Raw genomic sequence first — 24,763 nt, 5'->3', positions numbered from 1 at the left:
AAAAAAAAAAAAAAAAAAAAAAAGGGTTGCAATGTAATTCATGATAGAGTGGCCCTAGGTTCAATCTCTAGTACTGAAAAAAAAAAAAAAGAAGAAAAAGAAAAGAAAAAACATAAATCATAGAACTACCATGTGAATGAGCATTTTCACGTCCAGGTATAAGGCCAGGTGTGGTGGCGCGTGCCTGTAATCCCAGCGTGCTCCAGGTATAGATTTTTTTAAAAAATTCAAAGAAAGCAGGGACTTGAACAGATACTTGTACATCCACTTTTACAGAAAGTAGAAACAATTCACGTGAATAGATAAAATACACTATGTATGCTCAATGGAATATTATTCACATGTTAAAAGGAGGAAGATTCTGGCACACACTAAAATCCAGATGAGGGCTGGGGATGTAGCTCAGCAGCACAAGCACCTGCCTGGTGAGTGCAAGGTCCTGAGTTCAATTCTCAGAACAACAACAACAAAAAAATCCAGAGGAACCCTGGCAACATCAGTGAAGTGAGCTAGACACAGAAGACAAATACTGTATGATTAACTTCTATGAGGGACCTATAGCAGACAAATTCATGGAGACAGAAAGGAGAAAGGAGGCTGTTGGGATGGAAGGGGCCAGTGAGTTAGTTTAATGGGGTCTGAGTTTCAGCCCTGAGAGATGAAAAGAGGTCTGTGATGAATGGTGGTGATGGCTAAACCACGACTGGAAAGTACTCAATATCACTCAATTGTACACCTGAAAATGTCTAACGTGGTACATTTTGTTACATGTATTTTACCAACATAAAAAAGGGAAAGAGAAAGATTAAGTCCATGGAGACAAAACAGGAAGAAGGCCAGATGTGGTGGCACATGCCTGTGATTCCAGCACTTGCGAGGCTGAGGCAGGAGGATTGTTGTGAGTTCGAAGCCAGCCTGGGCTACATGGCGAGTTCAAGACAAGTCTAAACTATAAAGCAAGACCCTGTCTCAAAACACAGACAGACAGACAGATGACAGACAGAAGGGCTCGTCGCAAGCAAAGGAGGGGAGGTGGCTCACCTGCTCCTTGGTGCGGCCCTCACGCTCCCGGATGTGGGTGGTGACGATGCGCTCCATCTCTTCGCGCAGCCGCGGGTACTGCTGGAGCTGGGAGAGGCGGGAGGGGAGAGCGCCACGTACACGGGGGGCACGGGTAGGGGCGGTGGCCCTCCCCAGAGTCCCGAGTCCCGCGGTTCAGGGCGGGCAGGAGGCGCACACAGAAGGCCCGCCGGGAGGGAAGAGGGCCCTGGGCTCCCAGGAAGCTGACAGCACCAGGCCTTGGCCACCCCTTTCCCCTAAGTGTGGGTTCCAAATGGCAATTTGCAGGGTTCCCTGGCTCCAGGCCCTCTTCTCAGGCTTGGCTGGGCAGCTTTGGCCGGAAGAGCGGTGCCCGTGGGGAGAATCACCGGGAACCAGCCTCTAGGCGCCGTCTTAGCGTGGACCCGCGGGTGGCACAGGCCTGTGGGACGGCGCTGGCTCCCAGGGCCCGGCAGGGCTGCCTGTGCCCGCCTAGGGCTGGGAGCTGGGCGGGGAAGCAGGCGCGGGCAGCCTCCAGAGTCCTCCCCGGGGGAAGCTGGGGAGGGCAGGGCCGAGGTGCCAGGGGGCCTCCTGAGTAAGGCTGGGGTCAGGCGATGCTCTTTGTCAGAGCTGGGAGTGCGGGGACATTGCACGGGAAAAGGAGCAATCACACCAGAGGACATGCGGGAGCCACGGACAGGCATGCGAGGGCATGGGGCGGGGGCATGCGGAGTGAGGGTGCCAGCAGCATGAGCAGTACCCCGCGGGGCCTGGCTGGGCCCTGATGGTACGGTCCACCCGGTCCTGCCCCCTTTCCATGCCCCTGACTGACACCACCCTCCTGCACCTCCGCCCAGCTCTGAGCTGTCTCCACTCTGCTCCTTGGGGTGGGAGTTCGGCTGCACCTCTCCCCCCAGGTGCTTCAAACCCTTCCCTGTGAACCCTGCGCTCGGCTCAGCCAGGCTCGGACAAAGCCCAGGTGATGGACTCTGCTGCGTCTGCGGGCTGCCGCCTCTTCCACAAACGCTGCCCGTGTGGAGAGCTGCGCCAGGCGCCTCCCAGGCCTGGACCTCCCCGGCCCCACTGGGTAGACGCCGTCCCAGTGGGGGTGGGGGCTGTGCACACCCTGGCACTCAGAGAGGCATGTTGAAGGGATGAAGGATGGATGAAGGATGGATGTCCTCGGGTGGTGGGTACAGGGTCTCCAGCCCTCAGGGAGGGAGACGCACTGAACCTTGACGGCAGAGCCCGGCCTCGGGGCCCTCCAGGCCTGCTGTCCCTGCCTGTGTGAGCCTGGGCTGGGAGAGCGAGGGCAGCGCCTTGTCTTTTTGAGATGGGGTCTCACTATGCAGTTCAGGCTGGCCTTGAACTTGTGACACTGGCACGTGCCACTACACTGAGCTTCCTTATCCCTTCTCTGAGGGTCTCTCAGGGTCAGGCCCCCCCGATGAGAACCAGAGCTGAGGGGCAGCAGGCCTGGGTCACGGGGTGCATCTGAGGGCAAGGTGGGGGCCGAGGAGCTGGCGGGTGGGGAGAGCCAGGAGGATGGGGAGGAAACCGGGCCCCGCATGCCAGCCGACGAGAGTGGCTGTGCCGTGGGCATGCCTGGGGCAGGCCAGCACCAGGGACGTGAGGAGGGCCTGCCTGAGACCAGGTGCTCGAAAACGCTGGCCCAGGGGCCCCCATAGACCTGCTGTCCCCCAAGGCTTAATGTTCAAAGGAGACCCCGCCCCAACTCCTGGCCGGCTCTGATCTGGGCAGAGATTAGGGACTGAGTCACAGCCACCGGGGCCTCTGAGGGGGTCCTGACGCTCTTTCCCAGGGCAGGGCTGGGGTGGGGTGACAAGAAGGGAGGAGGGGGCAGTTTGCCAAAGAGCATGACCAGTTCTCCCACCAGCCGCCTGCATGGGATGTTTCTCAAGTTTTCCACACGTCACACGTGGCAGGGCAGCCTCAGCCCCTCTGAGGAGTTCTGTTCCCTTCGAGCATCTTTTTCCATTCTGGCTGCCTGGAAGCATTTCTGGGACTTTTAGCCAGTTTTGAAAACGGAACGTTTTAAACCAGTGGAGCCTGCTGGTTCGGCAGCTGGGGACACAGTTCCTGGAGCCCGGCCCCCTGGGTTTGTGCAGCCAGCCCTGCCTGCCTGCTCTCTTTGGCAAGGTGGCCAGATCTCATTGAGCCTACTTCTCCACGTGCCAAATGGTGACTTCCCTCTTAGGGTTCTCGAGATAACTGAGTAGCAAACCCCATACGCCTTAAGTTTTAGATTTCATCCAGAGATGAAAAGTCTAATCCCCGCAGGGCTGGGTATAATTAAACATTTATCAAACTTCTCACAGGAGTGATTTGCTATGCTTGAACTTGTGGAGGTTAAAAAAAAAAAAGGGTGAGTTTTGCTATTAAGAAAAAATACTGTTCATTAAATCATGGCAAAAATATTACTTTCCTGCCATGTATTTATTTATTTAGAATCAGGGTCTCCCTACGCAGTTCAGGCAGGCCTCGAACTCATGGCAATCTTCCTGCCTCAGCTTCCAGAGTGCTGGGATTATAGATGTGCACCATCACACCCACTTTTTTTCCTGCTTTTTAGACCAAAGTTTTCCTGGTCAGTTTTTGCTGACCAAATTTTCTGTTCATAAAAATCATACAGATAACTGTACAAGATTTACATATGACTAAAATTTGTGAAGTAGAAATGGAAAGATTCCTATGTTCTTTGCCCTTATTTGTTTATTTATTTAGAGACAGGGTCTCACTACGTAGTTCAGGCTGTCCCTGATCTCACTATGTAGCCCAGGCTGGCCTAGAACTTGTGGTGATCCTCCTGTCTCAGCCTCCCAAGTGCTGGAATTACAGGTGTGTGTCACCCTGCAGCCCCTTTGCCCTCTTTCAAAATAAAGTTCAGCAACTGGTGAATGTGAATTTGGATGTGTGTGTGTGTGTGTGTGTGTGTGTGTCTGTGTTTGGTGTGATAGTGGGGATTAACCCGAATGCTCCATTACTGAGCTGCATCCTTTGCCCTTATTATTTTTGTAAAATCTGACACAGAGTCATGGTAAATTGTTCAGTCTGGCCTAGAGTTTGTAATCTACCTGCCTCAATCTCCTGAGTAGCTGGGATTTCAGGTATGTGCCACCACACCTGGTTTGACTTTGAAATTTTACCATTCAATTTATTTTTTCCTAAAATACCATATGCATTCTGTTCTGAAACCTGGGTTTTTTTTTTTTTCACAGTAAATTGTGGGGGGACACATGCCTAGAAACAAACACGTCTTGTGCTCTTAACAGCTTCAGTCTCCCGACATAATAATACCTGACATATTATTGAGCCCCGCCCCCAACATGGGGGACAGAGCCTAGAGCTTTCACATTGGCTATATTCCTAGTCCTTTTTTATTTTTGTTTTTGTTTTGAGACAAGGCCTAGCTGAGTCATTTAATTGCCCGGGCTGGGCTCAAACTTTCAATCTTCCTGCCTCAGCCTCCCAGACAGCTGTGATTATAGGCATGCACTACTATACCTGAATTATTGATCGCCTCTTGATGGATATCTGGGTTGTTTCCAAAATTTTACCCTTGACAAAAATTATTATTTTCCTTTTGGAACTCAGTTAAGTGTTCTACAGCTATTTTATTTTATTTTAGTTTTTTTGACATAGGGTCTCCCTGTGCAGTTCAGGCTGAACTTGAGCTCACTTTGTAGCCCAGGCTGGTCTCAAACTTGCAATGATCATCCTGCCTCAGCCTCCCAAGTGCTGGGATTACAGGTGTGTGCCACTATGTCTGGCTCTACAGCTTTTAAACGTTTATATCTAGTAATCAATTTTCTAGGAATCTAGCCTTAGAAAATAATCCTAGAGAAAGAAAAATACTGTACCTTCATATACAGCGATGTTCAATGCCAGGTTATTTATTCATAATCCTGAAAAACTGACAACTATTTATTTAAATGTTCAATAATAGAAACATGGTTAAGTAAACCACAATACTAAATCTATTTCTTAGACACTCACGCAATCATTAAAAATGTTTATGTAGGGCTGGGGATATAGCTCAGCGCACAAGCACCTGCCTGGCAAGTGCGAGGTCCCAAGTTCAATTCCCAGTACCCCCTCGCAAAAAAAATGTTTATGTAGACTGTATAATAATTGACCCCTCTCCAATGCATCTTATTTAAAGAGAAAGAACAGGATGCTAATATGTTCACAGTATGATAACCTAACAAACCAATGTATATATATATATATTAAAAAGAACAAACAAAGGGGCTGGGGATTTAGCTCAGTGGCACAGTGCCTACACGGCAAGCTCAAGGTCATGAGTTTGATTCCCAGTACTGGAAAAAAAACAACAAAAAAAAGCAACAACAAAAAACAAAAAGAACAAACAAGATTTGGTCAGATATGGTGCAGATATGGTGGCATATGCCTGTAATCTAGTTATTGGGAAAGCTGAGGCAGGAGGATCAAGAGTTCAAGGCCAGGCTACGATGCCTATCAAGACCCAGTCTCAAGATTAAAAAAAGAAAAGGCTGACATAGTTCAGTGGTAGAACATTTGTAGGGTCAGACTCTGGGTTCAATCTGTAGTACCACATCAGAAAGAAAGAAAGAAGGGAAGCTGGTTGGGTGTGGTAACACGCATTCATAATCATAGCACTAGGGAGGATGAGGCAAAAGGATCAGGATTTCAGGATCACTGCAAGTTCAAGGCCAGCCTGAACTACAATGGGATACTGTCTCAAAAAAAAAGGAAGGAAAAGAAAAGATTGGGAGAAATACAGGAAGTTAATCCAGAACAAGAATGGCGCCGCCCTGAAAATGGGACAGCACGAGTCCCGCAGTGAAAGGCCTGGGACCCCTGTCTCTGTGGCAGTGTATGAGGGTTCCACGGCACAGCACCCAGCAGAAAAGGGCCTGGGTGATATCATCGTGCACCACCCCACAGTACTGGGGCTGGAGTTTCAAACACTGGTGAGACTGGAGCTGGGGGGCTGTATCTGGATTCTGGAGAAGCTCCTGTAGCCAGGGGATTCCCTTACACACCCGGGGGGGGGGAAATAAAAAACTGCACTGGGTGACTGGCTGAAAATCCTCAAAATACCCCAAAAACAGATAAACAGGAAAAAGGCATCTAAAAGGTCACAGGCAACTCAAAAGAGGCTGGCCTTCCTAATGTACATGGATCACTGTGTGGAGCTGCCTAATTGCTTTTAGGCAAATTGGTTTTGATGTCTCCCCCTCCTCAGGAGGCCCTGACCTCAGACACCTTCCTATTTTTTTTTTTTTTTTGGTACTGGGAATCAAACTCAGGACCTTGCACTTGCCAGGCAGGTGCTTATGCCACTGAGCTATATCCCCGGCCAGACCCCTTCCTAAATCTGCTTTTCCTTTCAGAGTCTGGTCATCTGTCAAATGGACATATGGCTACCACCCGCTTCTGAGGGATGTTGAGGGAATTAAGCCAGGTGGTCAGGGCAAGCACTTACCCTGGTGCTTGTATCATAGTAGCTGCTCAATGGACAGCAGCCATCTCCTATCAGTATTGTCATTATCTTTTTTTTTTTTTTGTCTTTTTGAGATAGGAACTCACTATGCAGTTCAGGCTGGCATTGAGCTCACTTTGTAGCCCAGGCTGGTCTCCAACTTGCAGTGATCCTCCTGTCTCAGCCCCCCAAGTGCTGGGATTACAGTCATGTGCCACCATGCCAGATCTGCCATTCTTTTTGTTTGGTTGATTTTTTGAGACAGGGTTTTGCTATGTAGTCCAGGCTGGCCTCAAACTCAGTGCAATCCTCCTCCTGCCTCAGCCTCCCGAGTGCTAGGATTACAGGTGTGCATCACCACACCTGTCATTGTCATTCTTACTGATGGAAGGGGAGACTGCTGAGGAAGCTCAAATTAGAGCCAAGTCGTCTGGCAGGGACAGGGCCTGGAGGGACCACAAGGGCTAGGAGACCCAGGGTTACAAGCTGGCAGGAAACATCAGGCCAGCCAGGGGCCAGCATGTGAGGGTGTCTTGTCCCTGTGGGGCTCAGAGGCTGCCAGGTCTGCTCAGCAGATGGCTCTGCCCCCGGGAGGCCAAGGCCAGGAGGAAGGGACGGCTGGGCCCAGCCCCGCCCAGGCGGCCGCCGTACCTTTTCGCTACACTTTCTGATGGTGGCCGTGAGCTCACTGACTACCATATCCACACACTTGATACTGGGCTCTTTGAGCTTCTGCACCTGCTTTTTCACTGTGGCTTCAAAAGCGAGGTCAGGTGTGAAGAGGCCCGTCCTGCACCCAGGGAGGACGAGGAGGAGGAGGAGGAGGAGGAGGAGGAGGAGGAGGAGGGAGAGGAGCGGAGGGGGGCGAGGGGGAGCGGCTGGGCGGGTGGGGAGAAGAAGGGGAGTGGAAGCCAAGCGGGCCGGGCTCCGGGGATGGGCAGGATGGCACAGGCATGGGGAAGAGACACCGACACAGAGAAAGAGAACAGAAGACAACGTGAGCGCGGGGCCCTGCCCTCCCTGCCGCCGCCCGGGCCGCACCTCCCAGGTGCGGCATGGCCAGGGGACTCGGGGCCCAGGCCCCTGCTCCACAAGTACAAGATCCCGCTGAGCTTCAGCCCTGCACCCCAGGGCTGCCCTCCCCTCCTCCGGCTATGCTAAGCCCCTCACACTTCTCTTGCCTGACCTGTTTTTGTCTACACCTTGGGTCTTCCTAAGGAGCTGACCCAGGCCAGAACAAGGCCAGAACCCTGCCTACCATCCGGTTCAGTTCTGGGTTTTCCTGTGACCCCTGCACTGGCTTCATCCTGACTCCACAACTGTTCCCTACCTCCGCCAGGGCTGCCGCGTCTAGGTGCTCAGGCTGTGCACTGAGCAACTCCAGGGGCTCCACTTTCGGACTATGGTGCCCATGGCCCTCTGGAGGCCTCCCGGAGCTTCAGCAAGAAGTCTGGCCTCCATACTCCATCCAGCTCCCTGCCCTTCTCCTGCCCTGCCTTTCTTCCCAAGGGCATCCCTTGCCTTTGCCCCAAAGGGCTCTGGTGGAACTCAGCTCCAGAAGACAGCGAGAGAGAAGTGGGAAAACAGAGAGAGTGGCGGTGGTGATAGAGGCGGGCTGGGGCAGCAGTGGGGCAGAAGAGGGAGGGAGGCTGGGGGTGGATCAGCGAGTCCTGGACTGGGGAGTCCCGCGCTCTGGCTCCCACGAACAGCTCTGGCACCGGGAAGCCTCAGCTCTCTCTGTGAGATGGGCGCCCCTCCCCTCCCTGGCCTCCTATGGGACCCTGGAGCCTCGGACAACGCAGCACAAGGGAGAGAGCTCTGTCCCTGGAGGGCTGGATGTGGATGGAAGCGGAGGCCTGAGCGAGGGGCCTGAGTGAAGGTGGGTGACAATGGGGGATGGAGGACAGCGGGGTCACAGCACCCACTAGTCCTGGAGCCTCTGTACCCTTCTGGCACCCAGGTCCCCAGTGCCACGCCCAAGGAGGCCCTGTACCTCACCTGTCTCCAGCCAAGGTTTCCCCAGGAACCCCCACCCCATCGGAGACCTCAAGAGGACCCACTTCTATGCGGGGAGGGGGTGCGGCACGGTCCCCAAGCCCTGCTCTCTCTGAACTGCGTTAGATCATGGTGCTCTCTCTGGGCCAATGTCCAGCCACCACTCCTGTCTCCCCAGTGTCCAACCTGTGGTCCGCAGGGCCGGGGTGGGCCCCCCTCGCCTCCCCCACCCCGCTGGGGTCTGTACATGCTGCCGCGGAGGCAGTGGGGACAAGGGGGTGTGGGGTGTGGAGGGGGAGCGCCTGGCAGCAGTGCACGGCGGGGTGGAGGCGGGCTGCCGGCCGGCGGTTACCTTCTTGGTGCACTGTCTAACGGTGCTGATTAGCTCCGAGATAACCATGTCCACACACTTGAGACACGGTTCTCGGATCTTCTTCACCTGCTTTTTCACAATGGTCTCAAAGGCCATGTCTGGGGTAAACAGCCCCGTTCTGAATGCCCAGAGCGGGAGAAGGGCAGAGTGTCACAAGCCAGTGCCTGCCACAAGTGCCAGGCCAGGCCCCTCCCCAGACCCCTGAGCTGTGCCTGGAAGAGCCCTACTACCCTCTCTGGGCCTCAGTGTCCCTATCTGTCAAATGGGCAGGGGGTGGTAAGGTGGGGGTTCCCACTGATGCCTTATGGAGCCAGACAAGGTCTACATGTGTCTGTGATCTCTGTCCTGCTTCCTTTTTTTTTTTTTTGTACTGGGAATCTTGGTACCAAACTCAGGACCTTGTGCTTGCCAGGCAGGCACTGTGCCGCTGAGCTTTCTCCCCGGCCTGTCCTGCTTCCTGTGTGTCCCCACAAAAGGTTCTCTGGCCCAGATGGTTCAGAAATGGCCAAACCAAGTTCTCCTTGAGAGCCTTTCTAGGAATAGAGCTTTTCATATAAGACTCAGTAGACGTTTCCCTGCGTCTTCACCAATGCAGATACTGGTGTCTAAATTCCATGCCAAAGCTTGGAATACAGCCTGCATGAATGCAGGGTCATTAGGGTCTCAGTCACTGCCTCGTGCATAGTAGGTGCTTCAATTTTTTTTTTCTGCTGATTGCATTTATTGAACGAGCACAGTGCAGATCGGGGTCCCTGAAGAGGGGGGCCTAAGCTTTGAAGGAGCACGGTCTGTCCGTCTCCCAACCCTTCCTGCCCTGTGGGCCTTGGGCGGCCGGAGAGGAAGGTGGGTAGAATGGGCTGGCTTGGGGGAGGGTCTGCGGGTAGAGAGGCTCCCACTGTCAAGGCGGGCCCCCGCCTTGGTGTCTGCCCAGTGGCATGGGCAGAGGTGTCTGACCAGGGGATCCTGCTCCCAGAGGCAGCAGAGGCGGGCAGTGGGCTGCAGGGAAGCGGGTAGCCCAGGCCTCCCACCCACCTCCCCTGGCTGGGGCCTACTGAGCTGGGAGCTGGGAAGTTGGGGACCAGGATTCTGGGGCCCTTCCCAAGGGAGCCCCACTTCATTCCTCCCTGTGCCTTGGCATAGACTCCCTGGCTTCTGGGGTTCAGCCCGCTCCCCAGCCCCAGTACGTGCCTAATGCCATGGATGTTCTTGATGGCGTAGCTGATCTCTCGTCGGAGCTCCTTCTCATCAAACTCCATCTACAAGGAGAGTGGACACAGAAAGACGGTCGGGGCCTTCTTTGAGGCCGGGGAGGTGATGAAGGGCTCACGCCATTCCTGGGGCTCAGCGGAGGCGCACATCCAAGAATCCTGGGAGGGACAGGGGCTCAGGATGGCCCTGGGGCTGCCCGCCCTACCTTGACCAGCTCAAAGGGGAAGCGCTCGTGAAAGATCCGGTTAATGCGGGCTCCCCCAGACAGTTCGTAGGTGTCGATCTGGTCTCCGGAGCCCTCGATGCGTTTCTCAAAGTCCACCGCGAACTGCTGCACCATCCTGCCGGGAGAGTGGGGCGGGCTGAGGGAGCCGAGAGGCTGGGGAGCGGGCGGCTAAGCAATGGGTGTGGGGGGCCGGGGGCCTCACTGCAGCAGGGCCTTGGTCTTGCGCGCTGGGTCATCAGGGCGGAAGTTCTTGTACTCTTCCACCTCCTTCTCAATGGACAGCAGCTGGCTCTGCAGCTTGTTCCGCAGCCCCGGCAGTGTGTCCCGGATGTGGTTTGTCAGTTGCTGGGATGCGGGTGAGGAAAGGGTTAAGGCTACAGATACAAATCCAGATGTGACAGCACCAGGCAGGAGCGGATGCCAGGGGGCTGCCGGCTGGTACTCAGAGGTATGCTATTTGACTTAGGAAGCATGTAATTCGGTTCTCAACATAAGCCAGAAATCTGAATTTATATTTGAAATTACCTGATTTTTAGAAAAATGATAATAATAATAACAATAATAATATCTCAGCTGGATGTGGTGGTGCATGCCTGTAATCCCAGCACTCAGAAGGCTGAGGCAGGATGATTGCTGTGGGTTCGAGTCCAGCCTGGGCTACAAAGTGAGTTCAAGGCCAACCTGAACTGCAGAGCAAAACCCTGTCTCAAAAAGACAAAAAGCAAAACAAAACAAAAAAATCCCCCAAAACAAAAAACCCCTCAGTTTTCAACATAAGCCAGAGCCCTTAATTTATATTTGAAATTACCTGATTTTTAGAATCATTATTATCACCATCACTATCACCATCATCATCACCATCATCACCATCATCTGGGGGGGCTGGGGATGGAAGCCAAGAGCACTCTACCATTAAGCTATATCCCCAGCCCTTTCTCAAAAATTTTTATTTTGATATGAGGTCTCACTACAGTGCCACTAGATTGGCCTCCAAGCTGTGATCTTCCGGTTTCAATCTCCTGAGTAGATGGGGTTATAGTGTGTGCCACTGTCCCAGGCTGAAGTACCTAACTTTCACTAACTTAGTATCTTCTAATACTGTAAAGGGTAAGCCAAATGTGTCTGGGGCGGCAGTGCCCAGGGCTGCTCTCTTGTGCCTTCTGGGTTTCGGACCTTCTGTGAGGTAATTCTTTCTGTTTTGCTAGGGCCTCCTCTAGTGTATCTCCCTGAATCTTCATGATGACCCTTTGAAGGACAGTCTGGTCACCATGATGCCCATTCTACAGATGCAGAAATAGAGGCTCAGGGAGTTGGAGAGTGGGAGAATAATGAGGCTGGGGTATGAACCCAGATCTGTGGTACTCCCCACCACCTTTCTCTTATGATTGTCTTATTTGTTTTGACACAGGTCTTCTTGTATAGTTCAGGCTGGCTTTGAACTTGCTATGTAGCCCGGGCTGGCCTCAAACTCAAACCTGTGATCCTCCCTCCTCAGCCTCCCGAGTGCTGGGACCATGGGTGTGTGGCACTGTGCCTGGCTCACGTACATTGTGGAAGCCCCATTCCAGATGGAGAAACACCTAAGGGAAAACCCTGGGCAGGATGGCGTGGTCTCCAGCCCAGTGCCTCCATCGCGGGGGAAACTGAGGTCTCCAGTCAGCTGCCCTCCCATCCTGGCCACAAACCCCACCCTCCACCCAAGGTCCTGCAGGACAGGGTTCCCCTTGCAGGTCCCGGGCAGGTAAAGGCCAGCCAAGCTCTGCTCCGCCTCCCTGTGGGACGGTGGCGAGCTGCTTTGCTTTTTTGGGTGTCAGTGTGCTGGTGGGATGGGCCCGCTCTCCTCTCCCAGCCCCCACTGCACATGCTCACTCTGTCCTACTCTCAGGTGGGCTCCCCAGGCCCTGTCCCGCCTGCCCCCCTACCTGGTTGAGGACCTTCTGCAGGTAGGGCGTCCCCATACGGTCAGCCAGGTGGCGGTAGGATGGGTGGGATAGGAAGAACTTGCGCTCGGCAGCCAGGGCAGCCGTGATGTCTTTCTTGCCGTCTATGTCCTTCTGGCTCCGGTTCACCACCCCAATGTAGCCTTCGGGTAGAGTCAAGGTCAAGGGTGCTGGCTTTCGGGGAGCGGGGAGGGGCGGGGCAGGGGAGCTGGGAGGGGTGCGGTCTGCCCACCTCTGCGCAGGGGGAGCAGTTTGTTCTCCAGCACGTCACGGGCATCCGTGCCCTCGTCCATAAGGTCCAGCTTGGTGATGACCCCAATGGTGCGCTGACCTGGGGGTGGGCCGCAGGAGGGCTCACACAGGGGACCCAGGTACCCCTGTACCCCCGACCCTGCTCTCTATATCTCCTACCCATCCCCGCCTAGTCCTGGCTGACCCCCTTTTCACATTCCAGGGTGGCCAAAATAATTTTTTTTCAATACTGGGAATTGAACCCAGGGCCTTTGCACTGAACTGCCTCTCCAGGTCCTTCCTCAATCTAAATGCTGAGACAAAGCCTTGCTAAGTTGTTCAGGTTGGGCTCGAATTTGTGACTCTTCTGCCTCAGCCTCCCAGATGCTGGGACGAGAGACATGCACCACCACATCCAGCTACAAAATGATTTTTAAAGGCATAAATGGGATCTAGCAACTCTTCTACTTATCTCTCTAGAAGCTCCCCCCAAATAAAAATACACTGCTCCCCGGCCGCTGGTGGAAACTTACCCTGCGGGTCCACCTCCTTGGCGACCTTGAGGGCATCTGAGTTGGCCAGGTCAGAGTTGGCAGGGGATACGGCCAAGATGAGGCAGTTCTCCTTGGTGACGAACTGCATAAGCATGTCTCGGATCTGGAACTCGATGTCGGGAGGCTGGTCCCCCACGGGGACCTTGGTCATCCCGGGCAGGTCCACCAGGGTCAGGTTTAGCACTGGACAGGGGTTAGGAAAATCCACGGGGCTGAAACAGCAGCTTATTGGGGGCGTGGCTATAGGTGGGCGGAGCCACTGGAGGGTGGGGCTTAGGGCAGGAAAGTGCAGAGGTGTGTCCCTGTAGGGGCAAAGTCTGAAGGGAGGGGCCGCGCAGAATAAGGACCCGAGGAGGGGTGGGACCGGATATTATCCAGGGGGCGTGACTATGCAAATTAGCCGAGAGGGTGGGGCGAAGTCTCACCGTGTGGCGAGTAAACCCGCAGGTTGATGGGCACTGGCGAGATGCCCTTGTTGGTGCCGGTGACCCGGTCGGTCTCCGCCTCGATCTCCAGGCGTACCTCCTCGAAGTCGGTGAATTTCTTCCCCTTGCAGTGCAGGAACTCGGCATATTCTGCCCAGAAGCAGGCAGAGGAAGGGGAGTAGGCATCGCAAAACCCCACCTGGGCCCCATGTCCCACCGACAATAGACGCCCCCTTCTCCAAACACAACAGCCCACGTCTCCCTTGCCAGATGGGGAGACTGGCGGAAAGGATCTCAGCAAGCAGCCTGGGAAAGGGCCGGCGGGCTGGAGAGGCCGGGCCTGGCTGCCATCGCGGGCACGTACCTGTGGTAGCATTGACCAGCTGCAGGACCAGGGGGCGTCGGGTGACAATGCCAGATCCGCGGGGCAAGAAGTCCCTGCAGTGAGTGGGGCATCAGAGGAAGGTCAAGATCGGAAGGAGCTGCCATGACCCAGCAGTTCCTGTCCTGCCCTGGGGGATCCAATCCCCTGGGTCACCGAATTTATGCATCCCACAGCCCAGGCCAGTGGCTCCCTAGCCACCTCTCAGATATGCCTGTGTTGGTTCTGAGCCAACCAGGAAGTCCCTGCCGCACCGCAGCCCCTGGCATGCAGTCTGGAGAAACTGAGGCACAGGGTGGCCCACGTGCCTAAGTGTCCAGCGGCCAGAGTGCTTGCCAGGAAGTGGTGCTGCATGGCCTTCCCTTCCTTCCGCCGTGGGGAGGGCAGCCTCTCACTTCTCTTCCCCAGGCGCAGATGCAGGAGGCGGAAGCAAGGGACCGAAGTCAGGCTTCCCAAATGCCTACTGCATGCCAGCCACTCTAGGAGGGTGCAACTCACAGACCCGATGGCGTCCCTGGAGGAAGGTGCTGATGTGACTCCATTTTACAGAGGAGAAAACTGAGGCTCAGAGCTGTCTCTCCTGCACAGTAGTCCCTGGGCTCAGATCTGTTCTCTGTACTTCGAGGTTCCTGTCATCAGCCTTCCATGTACCCAGCTCCCTCTGAAGGCCTTCACACTGAGCTCCCAGCCATTAATTTTTTTTTTTTTTTTTTTTTTAAATTTTTGAGACAGGGTCTTGCTAAGTCACTAAATTGCCATGCTGGCTTGAATTTGCAATCCTCCTGCCTCAGCCTCCCACAGTGTTGGGATTCCAGGTGTGCACCACCACACTGGGCTTCAGCGGACTACTCAGGATGCCAGTTTCTGTCTTGACAGCTCTTTTGCCACCCCCCTCCCCCAGCAGGCTAGCTTGAGGGTGGAGGCCTCTCCAGAAACCAGGCTGTCAGAGTCAGCAGTCATGGGATCCCTGGGATCCAGGAAAGGGGAAGTGGGCCAGAAATCCGGGCAGCCACCTCTGCAGAGACCCAGGGTGGGGGACAGATGCTCAGCTTCAGCCTGGGTTCAAAGCCAAAGCCAGAGCCCAGGCCTCCCAGCCTGAACCCAGGACCGGACTCAGACTGACAAAGTGTCCTCACACCAGTTTGATGGTAAAGTTCTAGGGACAGCAGGCAGGCCCAGGGTTCCCAGGTTGCAGGCCTCCTGTGTGTCATCTTGGGACAACAGAGGCTGCTGCTGCATTTATTTATCACTGCTAGTGCCAGGCAAGTGCTGGGGACTGAAGCCAGGGCCTCTGCACTGCGCCACATCCCCAGCCCTTTTTTATTCTGAGACACAGTCTCACTAAATTGTCCAGACTGGACTTGCATCCTCCTGCCTCAGGATCCTGAGTGCTGGGGTTACAGGCATGTGCCACCATGCCTGGCTGCTATGTTGCGCTGTTGGGATTTGAACCTAGGGTCTCACACAGGCTAAGCAAGTGCTGAGCTACCCCTCCAGTCCGAGAAATGAGATTCAAACACGGAGCCTGCTGGACCTGCAGCTCGGAAGCTCCCCTATCCGATTGTGCTGCCCCCCAGCCCCGAGGAGCCAGACTTGCCGTTTTTTTGGAGACAGGGCCTTCTTGTAGTACAGGCTGGCCTTGAAGTCACTTTGAAGCCTAGGCTGCCCTCAAACTCACTGCAATCCTCTTGCCTCAGCCTCTGGAGTGCTGGGATTACAGGCGTGCACGACCATGCCCGTCTCAGACTTGCCTTTTTATGTAATTCAGTGAAATCAGGGCTGTGCCAGGCCCTGTGCTGGGCCCAGGACGGGAGATGATGAGTCATCCCGCTCCCCACCCGAGGTGCTTGCTTGCAGTGTGGAGGGAGAGACAGGCAAGTAAACAGATACCGTGATGCCGTGTGGCATGAGCTGGGGGTGGCCGCGCAGCACAGGGAGGGAGGGAGTCGCTGGATGGGGGACTTCCTGCCTCTCTCCCCCATCCTTTACTCAGTGGCTCTTTGGGGGACTGGTCCCTCAGTTTTGAGGGTCCCCCAGGGCTGTGGAGATAGGACATACACTCCGCCAGGGGCTGAAGTGGGTGTGGAGGCCTGGAGTCCACCCTTTTCCCCACCAGTTCCTTGCCCGGCAATACCATGGCAACTGTTGTTGCCATGGAAACTGCAGGAGGGGCTGAGAAGGGTAGGACTCCCCACGGAGAGCCCCCACGCACAGACGTGGACCTTCCCTGCAGGCCTCCCCCTGAGCAGATGGTCCACCGGCTCTGGTGGGCTGGAGATGCCACTCAGCGGGTAGGGAACCTAGGACCCAGGAGCGGGGACGGGTGGTCAGGGCCTGGGCCAGCCTGCCCCAAGTCAGGACACCCCCTGGGCTGCTTCAAGGAGAAGCTGAGGGGTGGCAGAGATTGCAGAGCAGGGCCATGCCTGGGGGTAGAGTCCTCAGAGCAGGCTCTCCTGGGGCCAGGGTGGGCATGGCGTTCCAGGCTGGAAGGTGCAGCACTGTCCCAGGACCCAGGTTCTCAGAATGAGCTGGGCAGCGGGCCTGGTGGTACATGCCCATAATCCTAGCATTGGGAGGCTGAGGCAGGAGGATTGCTGTGAGTTTGAGGCCAACCCGGGCTATACAGTGAGATCTTGTCTTAAAACATAAAATATACAAACAAAACACAAAAAACGCACACACAGAAGAAGGCGAGTCGAAGGCCCAGATCAGGCAGGCAGCACAAGGACACACAGCAATGCGACGGGTGGCCGAGATGGGACTGGCACCCACGAGGCTGGAGCCCACACTTGGACAGACGGTGGACAGGACAGCAGGCCTCTGTGTCTAGACCGTGAGCCTGGAACACAGTAGGTGCTCCAGCAGTGCCGGGAGGGATGGACACGGCGTTTCCTTCCCACCCGGACACTGCCCGGCTCGGTGCTCTGTAGCGGGAAATAGGTCCCCAGGGAGACTTGGCTGATCTGGCCTCCAGCCGGTGCCACCCCTGCCCCCCTGCCCAGCCCCTGATGAGGCTGAGCGAGGGGAGAGTGGGTGCCCAGAGAGAGCGTGCCAGGCTCACCAGCCCTGGTGGCCGAGCGCTGCGCCCAGCGTGGGGGTGTGGTGGTGGCCCTGCCAGCTCGTCCCACGCACTCTGAGCAGATGGTGGCTTCCCAGGGACACGGTGCCTCGCCATCTGCAGAGCCACCTTCCAACCTGAGCACAGAGAGGGCTAAGTCAACACCTCCCAGAGGCTACCTGCTCCATCTAAACTGGCACCGCCACCCCCAGGGCTGTCCCGACCCTCATCATTAGGGGCCAGATCTTGGGGACGCTGGTTCCCTGCCCTGTTGGACGCAAATGATACCAGGAAAGAGATGCCTGTTTGGTGTGTGCCTGAGGGTGCTGGGGACTGTGCCCAGGGCCTTCACACTGAGCTGTAGCCCCAGCCCTTTAAAGGTTTTTAAAATTTTGACATAGGGTCTAGCTAAGCTGTCCAGACAGGGCTCAAAATTGCAATCTTTCTGCCTCAGCCTCCTAGAGTGCTGGGATGACAGGCCTATGCTAGCGCATCTAGCTTGGTGGTCCTTTTTACGTTTCCTGCTTTCTGAGCTCTGAGATCCAACAGGCCGGGCTTGAACGTCAAAGCCATCACTCGGGAGGAGGCGACTGTGAACGGATGACCATCCGTTCCGACCTCAGTTTCCACAGTGAAATGGACTGCCGGGAGGCTCCTCAGAGTCAGTGCCTGAACAAACGGATCCGGCAAATGAGAACTGGAGTATGCTGGAGACCCAGGCTGGACCCCCCGGGAGGGGACCCTGTGGGTTTGCAGGCGGCTGGACGGAACAGCAGCGGGTGGACCAGGATGTTTCAGGCCAAATCGGGACCTCAAAGTGGAGAACAGGGGCTCCAGGCTCTCTGGAGCAGGGAGCTGGGGTGAGGGCCAGGGAGTGGGTGGGCCAAAACATACAGTGGGCGGAGGTGAGGCTGCTCCAGCAACAAGTCCCTCTCTGTTCCCGCTGCCCCAGGAGGCCCCAGGAGGCCCCAGGAATCCCGAGAAGGCCCAGGTCACAGCTCACGAATTTCAAGCTGAGGTTTGAACACGGCAGGGCCAGTCTGGCCTTAGCCTTGGTCTCCTCCTCTTCCTCCTCCCTCCTCCCACTCCCTTCCCCTCCTCCTTTTTTTTCAGTTTTTTTTGATACAGGGTCTTGCTATGTAGCCCAGGCTGGCCTCGAACTCCCAGAGATCCTTCCGTCTCAGCCTCCCAGGCGCTGGGATTACAAGCGTGCACCAGCACGCCCGGCTTTCCTTCATGTTCCAGGCTTCGGACAGAGCCTACAGCGCAAACCTGCTGACTCAAAATGGTTGCAAGACGAGCTCTGACAACTCTCCACCCTCAGCCTCAGGGGAAACTGAGGCACAAAAGAGGAAGAGTGCAAGGTCAGAGTGCAAGCTGGTGATGGGCAGGACTCACTCCACAGCAACCATTTTCCCCATAAAGAGGACCTATTACCTTTCCTCTTCCTACTTCCCTCTTTCCCTCTTCCTTTCTCCCCTCCCCTCCTCCTTCCCTCCCAAGTGTTGATGACTTCATATTTTCAAAATGGAAATATTTCTCCTGATTTCACTAACTAAAAAAATCATCATGGTCTCCATTTGAAAAAAAAAAATTCAGAAGATACATAAAGCATTTAAAAAATGAAACTAGCCACCATTAGGACACCCGGGGATAACCTTGCGAACAGTGACCACGGTGGCCAGCAGGGATGGCTGGCTGGCTGTGGGCCAGGCTCTACTGGGCACTCTGCATCCTTCAGAGATTTCTTTTTGGGGGTGATGAGAATGTTCTAAAATTAGATTGCGATGATGGTTGCACAACTCTGTAAATATCCTAAAAATCACAGAATTGTGCACTTGAAACGGATGAATTTTATGGTTCATAAATTATATCCCGATAAAGCCGGATGTGGTGGTGCACACCTGTAATCCCAGCACTTGGGAGGCTGAGGCAGGAGGATGCTCAGCCTGGGTAATTCAAGTGACCTAATGAGACTTTGTCTCAAAATTTAAAAAAAATAACAAAGGGCTGGGGATGCAGCTGAGTGGGTTCAACCTCTGGTACTACCAGGGGGAAAAGGGGGCGGGGTAAGGAAATTAGAGGTGATAATAGCCATGGTTGTAGCTGCCTGTACCATAGGGTTCTTTCTACCTCATCGTTTGAGAAAATGGAGCCTCACAGAGGGCTGGGCTCTGGGAGGAGCTGTCACCTGATGTGGCACTTGGAACAAGGGGTCCGAGCTGGGAGTGGAGCACAAGGTGGGGGATCTAGGAGACCGTCCTGAGCTCCCTGCAAGCCCTGCTTCCATGTCATAATTCCGAATCACTGGAGCTACTTCTTCAAATCATTCTTGGTTCTCAGCCAGCGTTCAGTCCAGGCAGGAGTGGGGTAAGAAGGCCTGAGACACCCTGGGGAAGCACAGGAGGGAACTGGGGTGTGTGGGGTGTGGGTGGGGTACACAGCATGGAGAGACCCATGGCAACGCCTAGCCTGGAGGCGGGAGACCTGGGTTGGTTTCCGTCCTACCTATGACTCGATCAGGTCCCCTACCCTGTGTGTGCTGTCCGAAAACCTGAGACGAAAGGCTCTACCGCGCCTGCTGGCGGGAAGCAGGCTCCAAGAAGGCAAGAATGAGCACTGTCCCCGACTCGGGGAATCTGGGCCCTGACCCAGTCCCTCACACTTTCCGGGTCCCTTCAGACTTTCTCGGGCCTCACTTTCCCTAAGGGGTCCCCAAGGGTGAGCGGAAAGCGGCCAGCAGGAGCCTCTGTGCCCCTCGTAGGCTCCTTGGGGCCCCGGAGTCGCTGCCCGCCCCGGGGTCCCTCCTGGGAGCGGACAGCGCTGGGACCCAAGGGCTGGGGAGTCTACCTGAGCATGCTGCAGCCCGCGCACGCGCACTGTGCCCCGGGACCAAGTCCTACGCGGCCGCGCCTAGGGAGGGCAGGGCGCGCTGTATTTAGCGGCGGCTCAGCCTGGTTTCCGGCTGCACCGCTTGGACAGACACCTTGGGGACCTCGTTTCGACTCCTGCCCACACCGCGCGGTGCTATGTGCTGGCTTCCTCCGCCCCTGCCCGGCCCGCCGCGGGCTCCCACCCTCTGACCCCGGCCCAAGCCTGGGAAACTCGATTCTCCTGGCGCCGGGATCAGATGCCGTCTGCCAGGGTCACCTTTCCTTGTCAGCTCCTCTGGGCCACCAGGAGGGGCGGGGATGGCCGGATGTCCTCCGGCTGGGCCACCGGAGGCCAGAGCAGGGGTCTGCCAATAGCTCTCACAAGAGTGACGGATAGGGAGGCGGAAAGCGCCCACCGAAGCCCCTCCTCACCTTCCTAGTCCCACCTGCAGCCTCGCCGCTCCCTCGCCACACTGCTCTCCCGCTTTCCTGAACCCACGGGCTGCTCCCGGCCGGGCGGCTTTACCGTTTTGCTTGTCCAAGTCCTAATCTTTTTTTGTTTCCTTGAGACAGGGTCTCACAATGTTGTTCAGGCTGGTCTTGAACTGACTATGAAGCCCAGTCTGGCCTCAAACTCACAGTAATCCTCCTGCATCAGCCTCCTAAATGCTGGGATTACAGATGTGCACCACCATGCCCAGCCCAAGTTCTAGTCTTGCTCAGGTCCAACCTTCAGGGGCCTCTCTGACCCCTAGACGACACCCCTCTCTCCAGTACTACACCCCTTGTACCTGACCCCTTCTTAGCCCTGTGAGCCACTGCAGCAGGGATGCACCTGGCTTCTTCCCAGCCATACGCCAGGCCTGGCACACAGTGAGTGCCAAGGAGATGTCACTTCCCTCCACCCGTCCGGGTCAGCAAGGCCTGCTGGGGATGTCTCAGTCATCCTTCCTCCTGTTTGGCCTTGCTCTCCAAATCTGAGAAGTGGGCCCATCCCGTATCCCGGCTGTTTATGGGAAGGAACAGAGCCTAGTGGTGGGGATCAGGCTGGCTGCCCAGGAACGGCTGGGCCAGACACAGGGCCAAGGCCAAGTGCAGCACTGAGGCCACGACCTTGGAGGACGGATGGGGGGACAGGGCACGGGGATCTGTGGGTGGCAAGGACCCAGGTGGGGTGTGGGTAGGCAGACACCTCCAGCCCGGGCCCCAGCTGTTCCACGAGGCCCTCGCCCACAGACCCCTCCCCAACCTCAGCCACCCCCTGGACACTTGATGTCGTTGTACCCATTTTACAGGGGAGGAAGTGGCAGCTGGCAGGGCGGAAGGAACCTGCTGGAGGTTGTCCCACTATTTTTTTTTTTTGTACTGAGAAGCAAACTCAGGACCTTGCACTTGCCAGACAGGAGCTTGCACACTGAGCTATATCCCCAGCTGTCCTACTGTAGAAGGCAGAGCTGCACGACCAGCCCAGCGCCCTGGCCCTCGCCTCTACTGCCCCCACTGCCCAGCCTCCTCATCTGCCCACGGCCTGTCGCAGGACACCCACACTGGGCCTGAAGACCGGGGAGCGGGCATGTAGCCAGGGACAAAGAGGGGAGCACAGGGACAGCAGAAGTCGCCTAGGGCACCAGCATCTGTTCCTGAAACGCTGGGGTGCCCGGGTCCACGAGCACTTCTCCGTCTACACACACCCTGGGGTGAGCTCACCACGCTCACAGGTTTAATTCCCATCTCTCCACGACGACTTCTGAATTCTATTTCTAGCCCATCTCCCCCCCCCGCAAAGCTCCCCAACACCTCCACGTGCAAGTCTAACAAGCACCTCAGCCTCAATATGTTCAAAACCAAATCCTCCAATCGGTGGGCGTGGTGGTACACATCTGTCATTCCAGCTACTCGGGATGCCGAGGCAGGAGGGTCACAAGTTCCAGGCTAGCCTGGGCTATTTAGCAGGGACCTACTTTCAAAACAAACTTTAAGAAAGAGCTGGGGAGCCATGCGTTGTATTAGAAACCTGTAATCCCAACACCGTCGGGAGGCTGAGGCAGGAGGCTTGTGGATTTGAGCCCAGTCTGGGCAACTTAAGTGAATTCTGGAGACTTTGTCTCAAATTAAAAAAAAAAAAAAACACAAAAAAAGGGATAGAGCTTAGTGTGATGTCCCCGGGTTCAATCCCCAGGACTAGGGGAATATTGCTGGGGATGTGGCTCAGCCTCGCATGTGTGAGATCCAGGATTCCACCCAACACCAGACACACACACACACCCACACACACACACACTCTCAACCAACCCACACATCATCGTCCCCTGTCCCTCAGTCTGTCCCTGCCCGATTCTTCCACACCGCAGTCACAGCTCCGACCCCCAGCCCGGCTCCCGCATCAAAGACCCCGCTCTTTCTCCACATCCAGGCACTGGTGGGAGCTTCTCCCAAACAGAACCTGAACCTGCCATTCACACTCGCTCAGGTCCCCCTGACCTTGTGCCCGCTGCAGCAGCCTCCTCACTACCCTCCTGCGGCTCCCAAGGGCCTTACGGGTCTGGCCCCGCCTACCTCCCTCATCCTGTATCTCCCTGCTGGGCAAACAGCCACAGACACAGCAGAGGCTTTCTGTGCTTCAAAGGGCACTAGATCCTTTCCTGCCCCAGGGCCTTTGCACTTGCTGGTCCCTGGCCCAGAATTCTCCTCCCCTAGCCTTCCATGTGCTGTGGCCTTCTCATGCTTAGTGCCACCTCTTACAGACCCAGGGCCCCTCTCGCTCTCTCTGGACATTGGCCACATCCTGTAATTGTCTTAGTGTCTCCCTCTGGAATGCACAGGCTTTAACTTTTCCACCATCCAAATCCCAGAGATGTGGGGGGGATTTTCCATGATTGTTTGCTAAATGATGGAATGGATGGGCCTCAGTTTTCCCTTCTGAGAAAGGGGAATAAGAACCAGCATAGACCCTGGCAAGTCCTAGCAGGGTCGTGGGCAGCCCTGGGGCCATCTCCACTGTATAGCTGACTGCAGAGTCCTTCTGGACCCCTGGGATCCCAGCAGGCCTGGAGCAGCTGCTTTTCCTGGCTGTATTTTCCACTTCCTCTCCATGGAGGCAAAGCTCTCCCAGGAGCAGTGCTGTGTTACCTTGCTCACAGGGCTGGGGACCCAGCACAAGGTGGAGAGGTCGGGAACCCAGGAAGTAGCTGATAGTGCTGGCTGGGGGCTTGAGCCTCAGTTTCCCTGCCTGTGCTCCGGCCCTGGCGTCCTCCCCAGCTTCCAGGAGATGGACACTGCTTTCCACCTAGGGGAGCCCTGCTCCCAGCCCTGGGCCTGCCTTTGGACAACCCGCTATCCTCCTGCAGGGACCCTGGCCAAGGGCACTGGGGTGCAGGGGGTCAGCGAGACCCACAACTTGCTCTGCCCTGGACAAGCAGTTGCTGAATCTGCCGTGGCCGGGGCTGGCCTGCTGTACTCTGAGCTCCAAAACAATGTGCTGGGTGCACACAGGTGGGCAGCCTGGTGACTACCAATGCCTCCCTCCCCCGTGGAGACAAAAGGAGGGTGGGGTGTGGTGGTGCACACCTGTCATCCCAGCACTCAGGAGGCTGAGGCAGGAGGATCTCTGAGAGGTTGAGGCCAGCCTGGGCTCCTTAGTGAGTTCAAGGCCAGCCTGAATGACAAAGTGAGACCCTGTCTCAGAAATCAAGTAAACAAATAAACAAAAGACAAAAGGGCTCTAGAACCCATGAACTCACTAGAGCCCTCCTCAGGAAGGAAGGGCACCAGCTGTCTGGGTGTCCATCCCTCTGACGCAGACCTGCAGTCCACACACCTGCACACCCCTGCACCCAGCACAGGGCCTGGCTCTCACAGGCCAAGGGAGGTGGAGATCAGGAAGCCAAACTCTGGAGTCTGATGCATGCTCCCCTTGGCGCATGTGTGACCTTGGGCAAGGCACGGAGCTAACCTCCAGGTCTCAGTTTCCCTGTCTGTAGGTTGGGCATCACCATGCCTGCCGAAGAGCGGCTGCTGTGAGTCTGTGAAGGACCAGCCAGGTGTGGGGGCATGGGAGGGGCCAGGAGCCGATGTCCCCGGCCCCCTCATCCCCTGTCCAGAGCAGGGGTTAAGCAAATGTCTAATGCTGGAAGAGGGGAAGGAAGGTCACGCTCTGTGAAGCGCTGCGGTCCCTAGGGTCCCCTCAAGCTCTGCCCCTGACGCTTGGGTCTCTGCAGCTCTGGGGATCACGTGATCCAGAGGGGGTTCTGAGAAGCCAGCCTGAAGGACACTCGCCTCCCTCCTTGCTGACCAGATGGGCCGGGGCCCCCACGGTGGCTGCCCAACGTCTCACCGCCATCGGCTCTGTTCACGTCCCCCTGTCTCCACCAGCGCTGGCAGGGGGCTTCCCAGGACATCGGAGGGTCCCAAGCCACCCCCAGCCCCACTGTCCTCGTCGGATATGGAGACGCGGAGGCCGGAGAGGACGAGCGACCTGCCTGAGGCTTCCCAGCCGAACCTAAGAAGATGCCACCCCCCAGAAGCGCTGTCCCTCCGGCAGGAGGACCCCTGTCTCCTCTGCCACATGCTGTCACTTCCTTAGGCAGGAGGGTCCTTGACAGGAAGCCAGCACTGCTGGCGAGGTGCGGGGAGCGACGGGCCGGAGGTCAGCGTCCGCCTCCGCCCTGCTCCCAGCCCGGGGTCCTGCTCCGCTCCTTTCCGTCTCCGCGCCCGTCTCTGGGGGGCGGTCGGGACCCCGCTGCCCCCCTAAGCCCGGGACCCTTTGTCTCCCGCAGCTCCCAGCCCGCCGCTGGCCCCGGCGCCCGTGGGATCAGAGGCGGGAGCGGGATTAGGGCTGCAAATGGCTCCCTCCCCGCCGCCCCGCTCCCGTCTTAGTCATCCTTGCCCTCCGCCGCCTTCTCGCTCATCACGATCCCCCCGCCGGGCCCAGGGGAGCGGACGCGGACGGCGCCCCACCAGGGCCGGCGGCGG

The 24,763-nt window shown here is 56.3% G+C and overlaps 1 protein-coding gene across 1 annotated transcript in view; it reads right to left on the bottom strand.

Annotated features, from left to right (window-relative positions):
* Positions 1-13,934, bottom strand: part of Dnm1 (dynamin 1) — a gene marked incomplete at its 5' end in the record, with an annotated part of 29,436 nt that extends 15,502 nt beyond the window's left edge. The window contains 10 exons of the mRNA XM_013509390.1: positions 1,042-1,128; positions 8,874-9,012; positions 10,083-10,150; positions 10,309-10,444; positions 10,532-10,674; positions 12,252-12,412; positions 12,502-12,600; positions 13,034-13,237; positions 13,480-13,629; positions 13,844-13,934. Of these exons, the coding sequence (XP_013364844.1) occupies positions 1,042-1,128; positions 8,874-9,012; positions 10,083-10,150; positions 10,309-10,444; positions 10,532-10,674; positions 12,252-12,412; positions 12,502-12,600; positions 13,034-13,237; positions 13,480-13,629; positions 13,844-13,934 (1,278 nt within the window). The remainder of the gene's footprint in view (positions 1-1,041; positions 1,129-8,873; positions 9,013-10,082; positions 10,151-10,308; positions 10,445-10,531; positions 10,675-12,251; positions 12,413-12,501; positions 12,601-13,033; positions 13,238-13,479; positions 13,630-13,843) is intronic.
* Positions 13,935-24,763: the final 10,829 nt, after the last annotated feature.

The sequence above is a fragment of the Chinchilla lanigera genome, unplaced genomic scaffold (genome assembly GCF_000276665.1).
Source record: "Chinchilla lanigera isolate Chin_1 unplaced genomic scaffold, ChiLan1.0 scaffold00169, whole genome shotgun sequence".
Lineage (NCBI taxonomy): Eukaryota > Metazoa > Chordata > Mammalia > Rodentia > Chinchillidae > Chinchilla > Chinchilla lanigera.
Note: the sequence above shows the minus strand (reverse complement) of the source record. Positions and strands in the feature narration are given on the sequence as shown.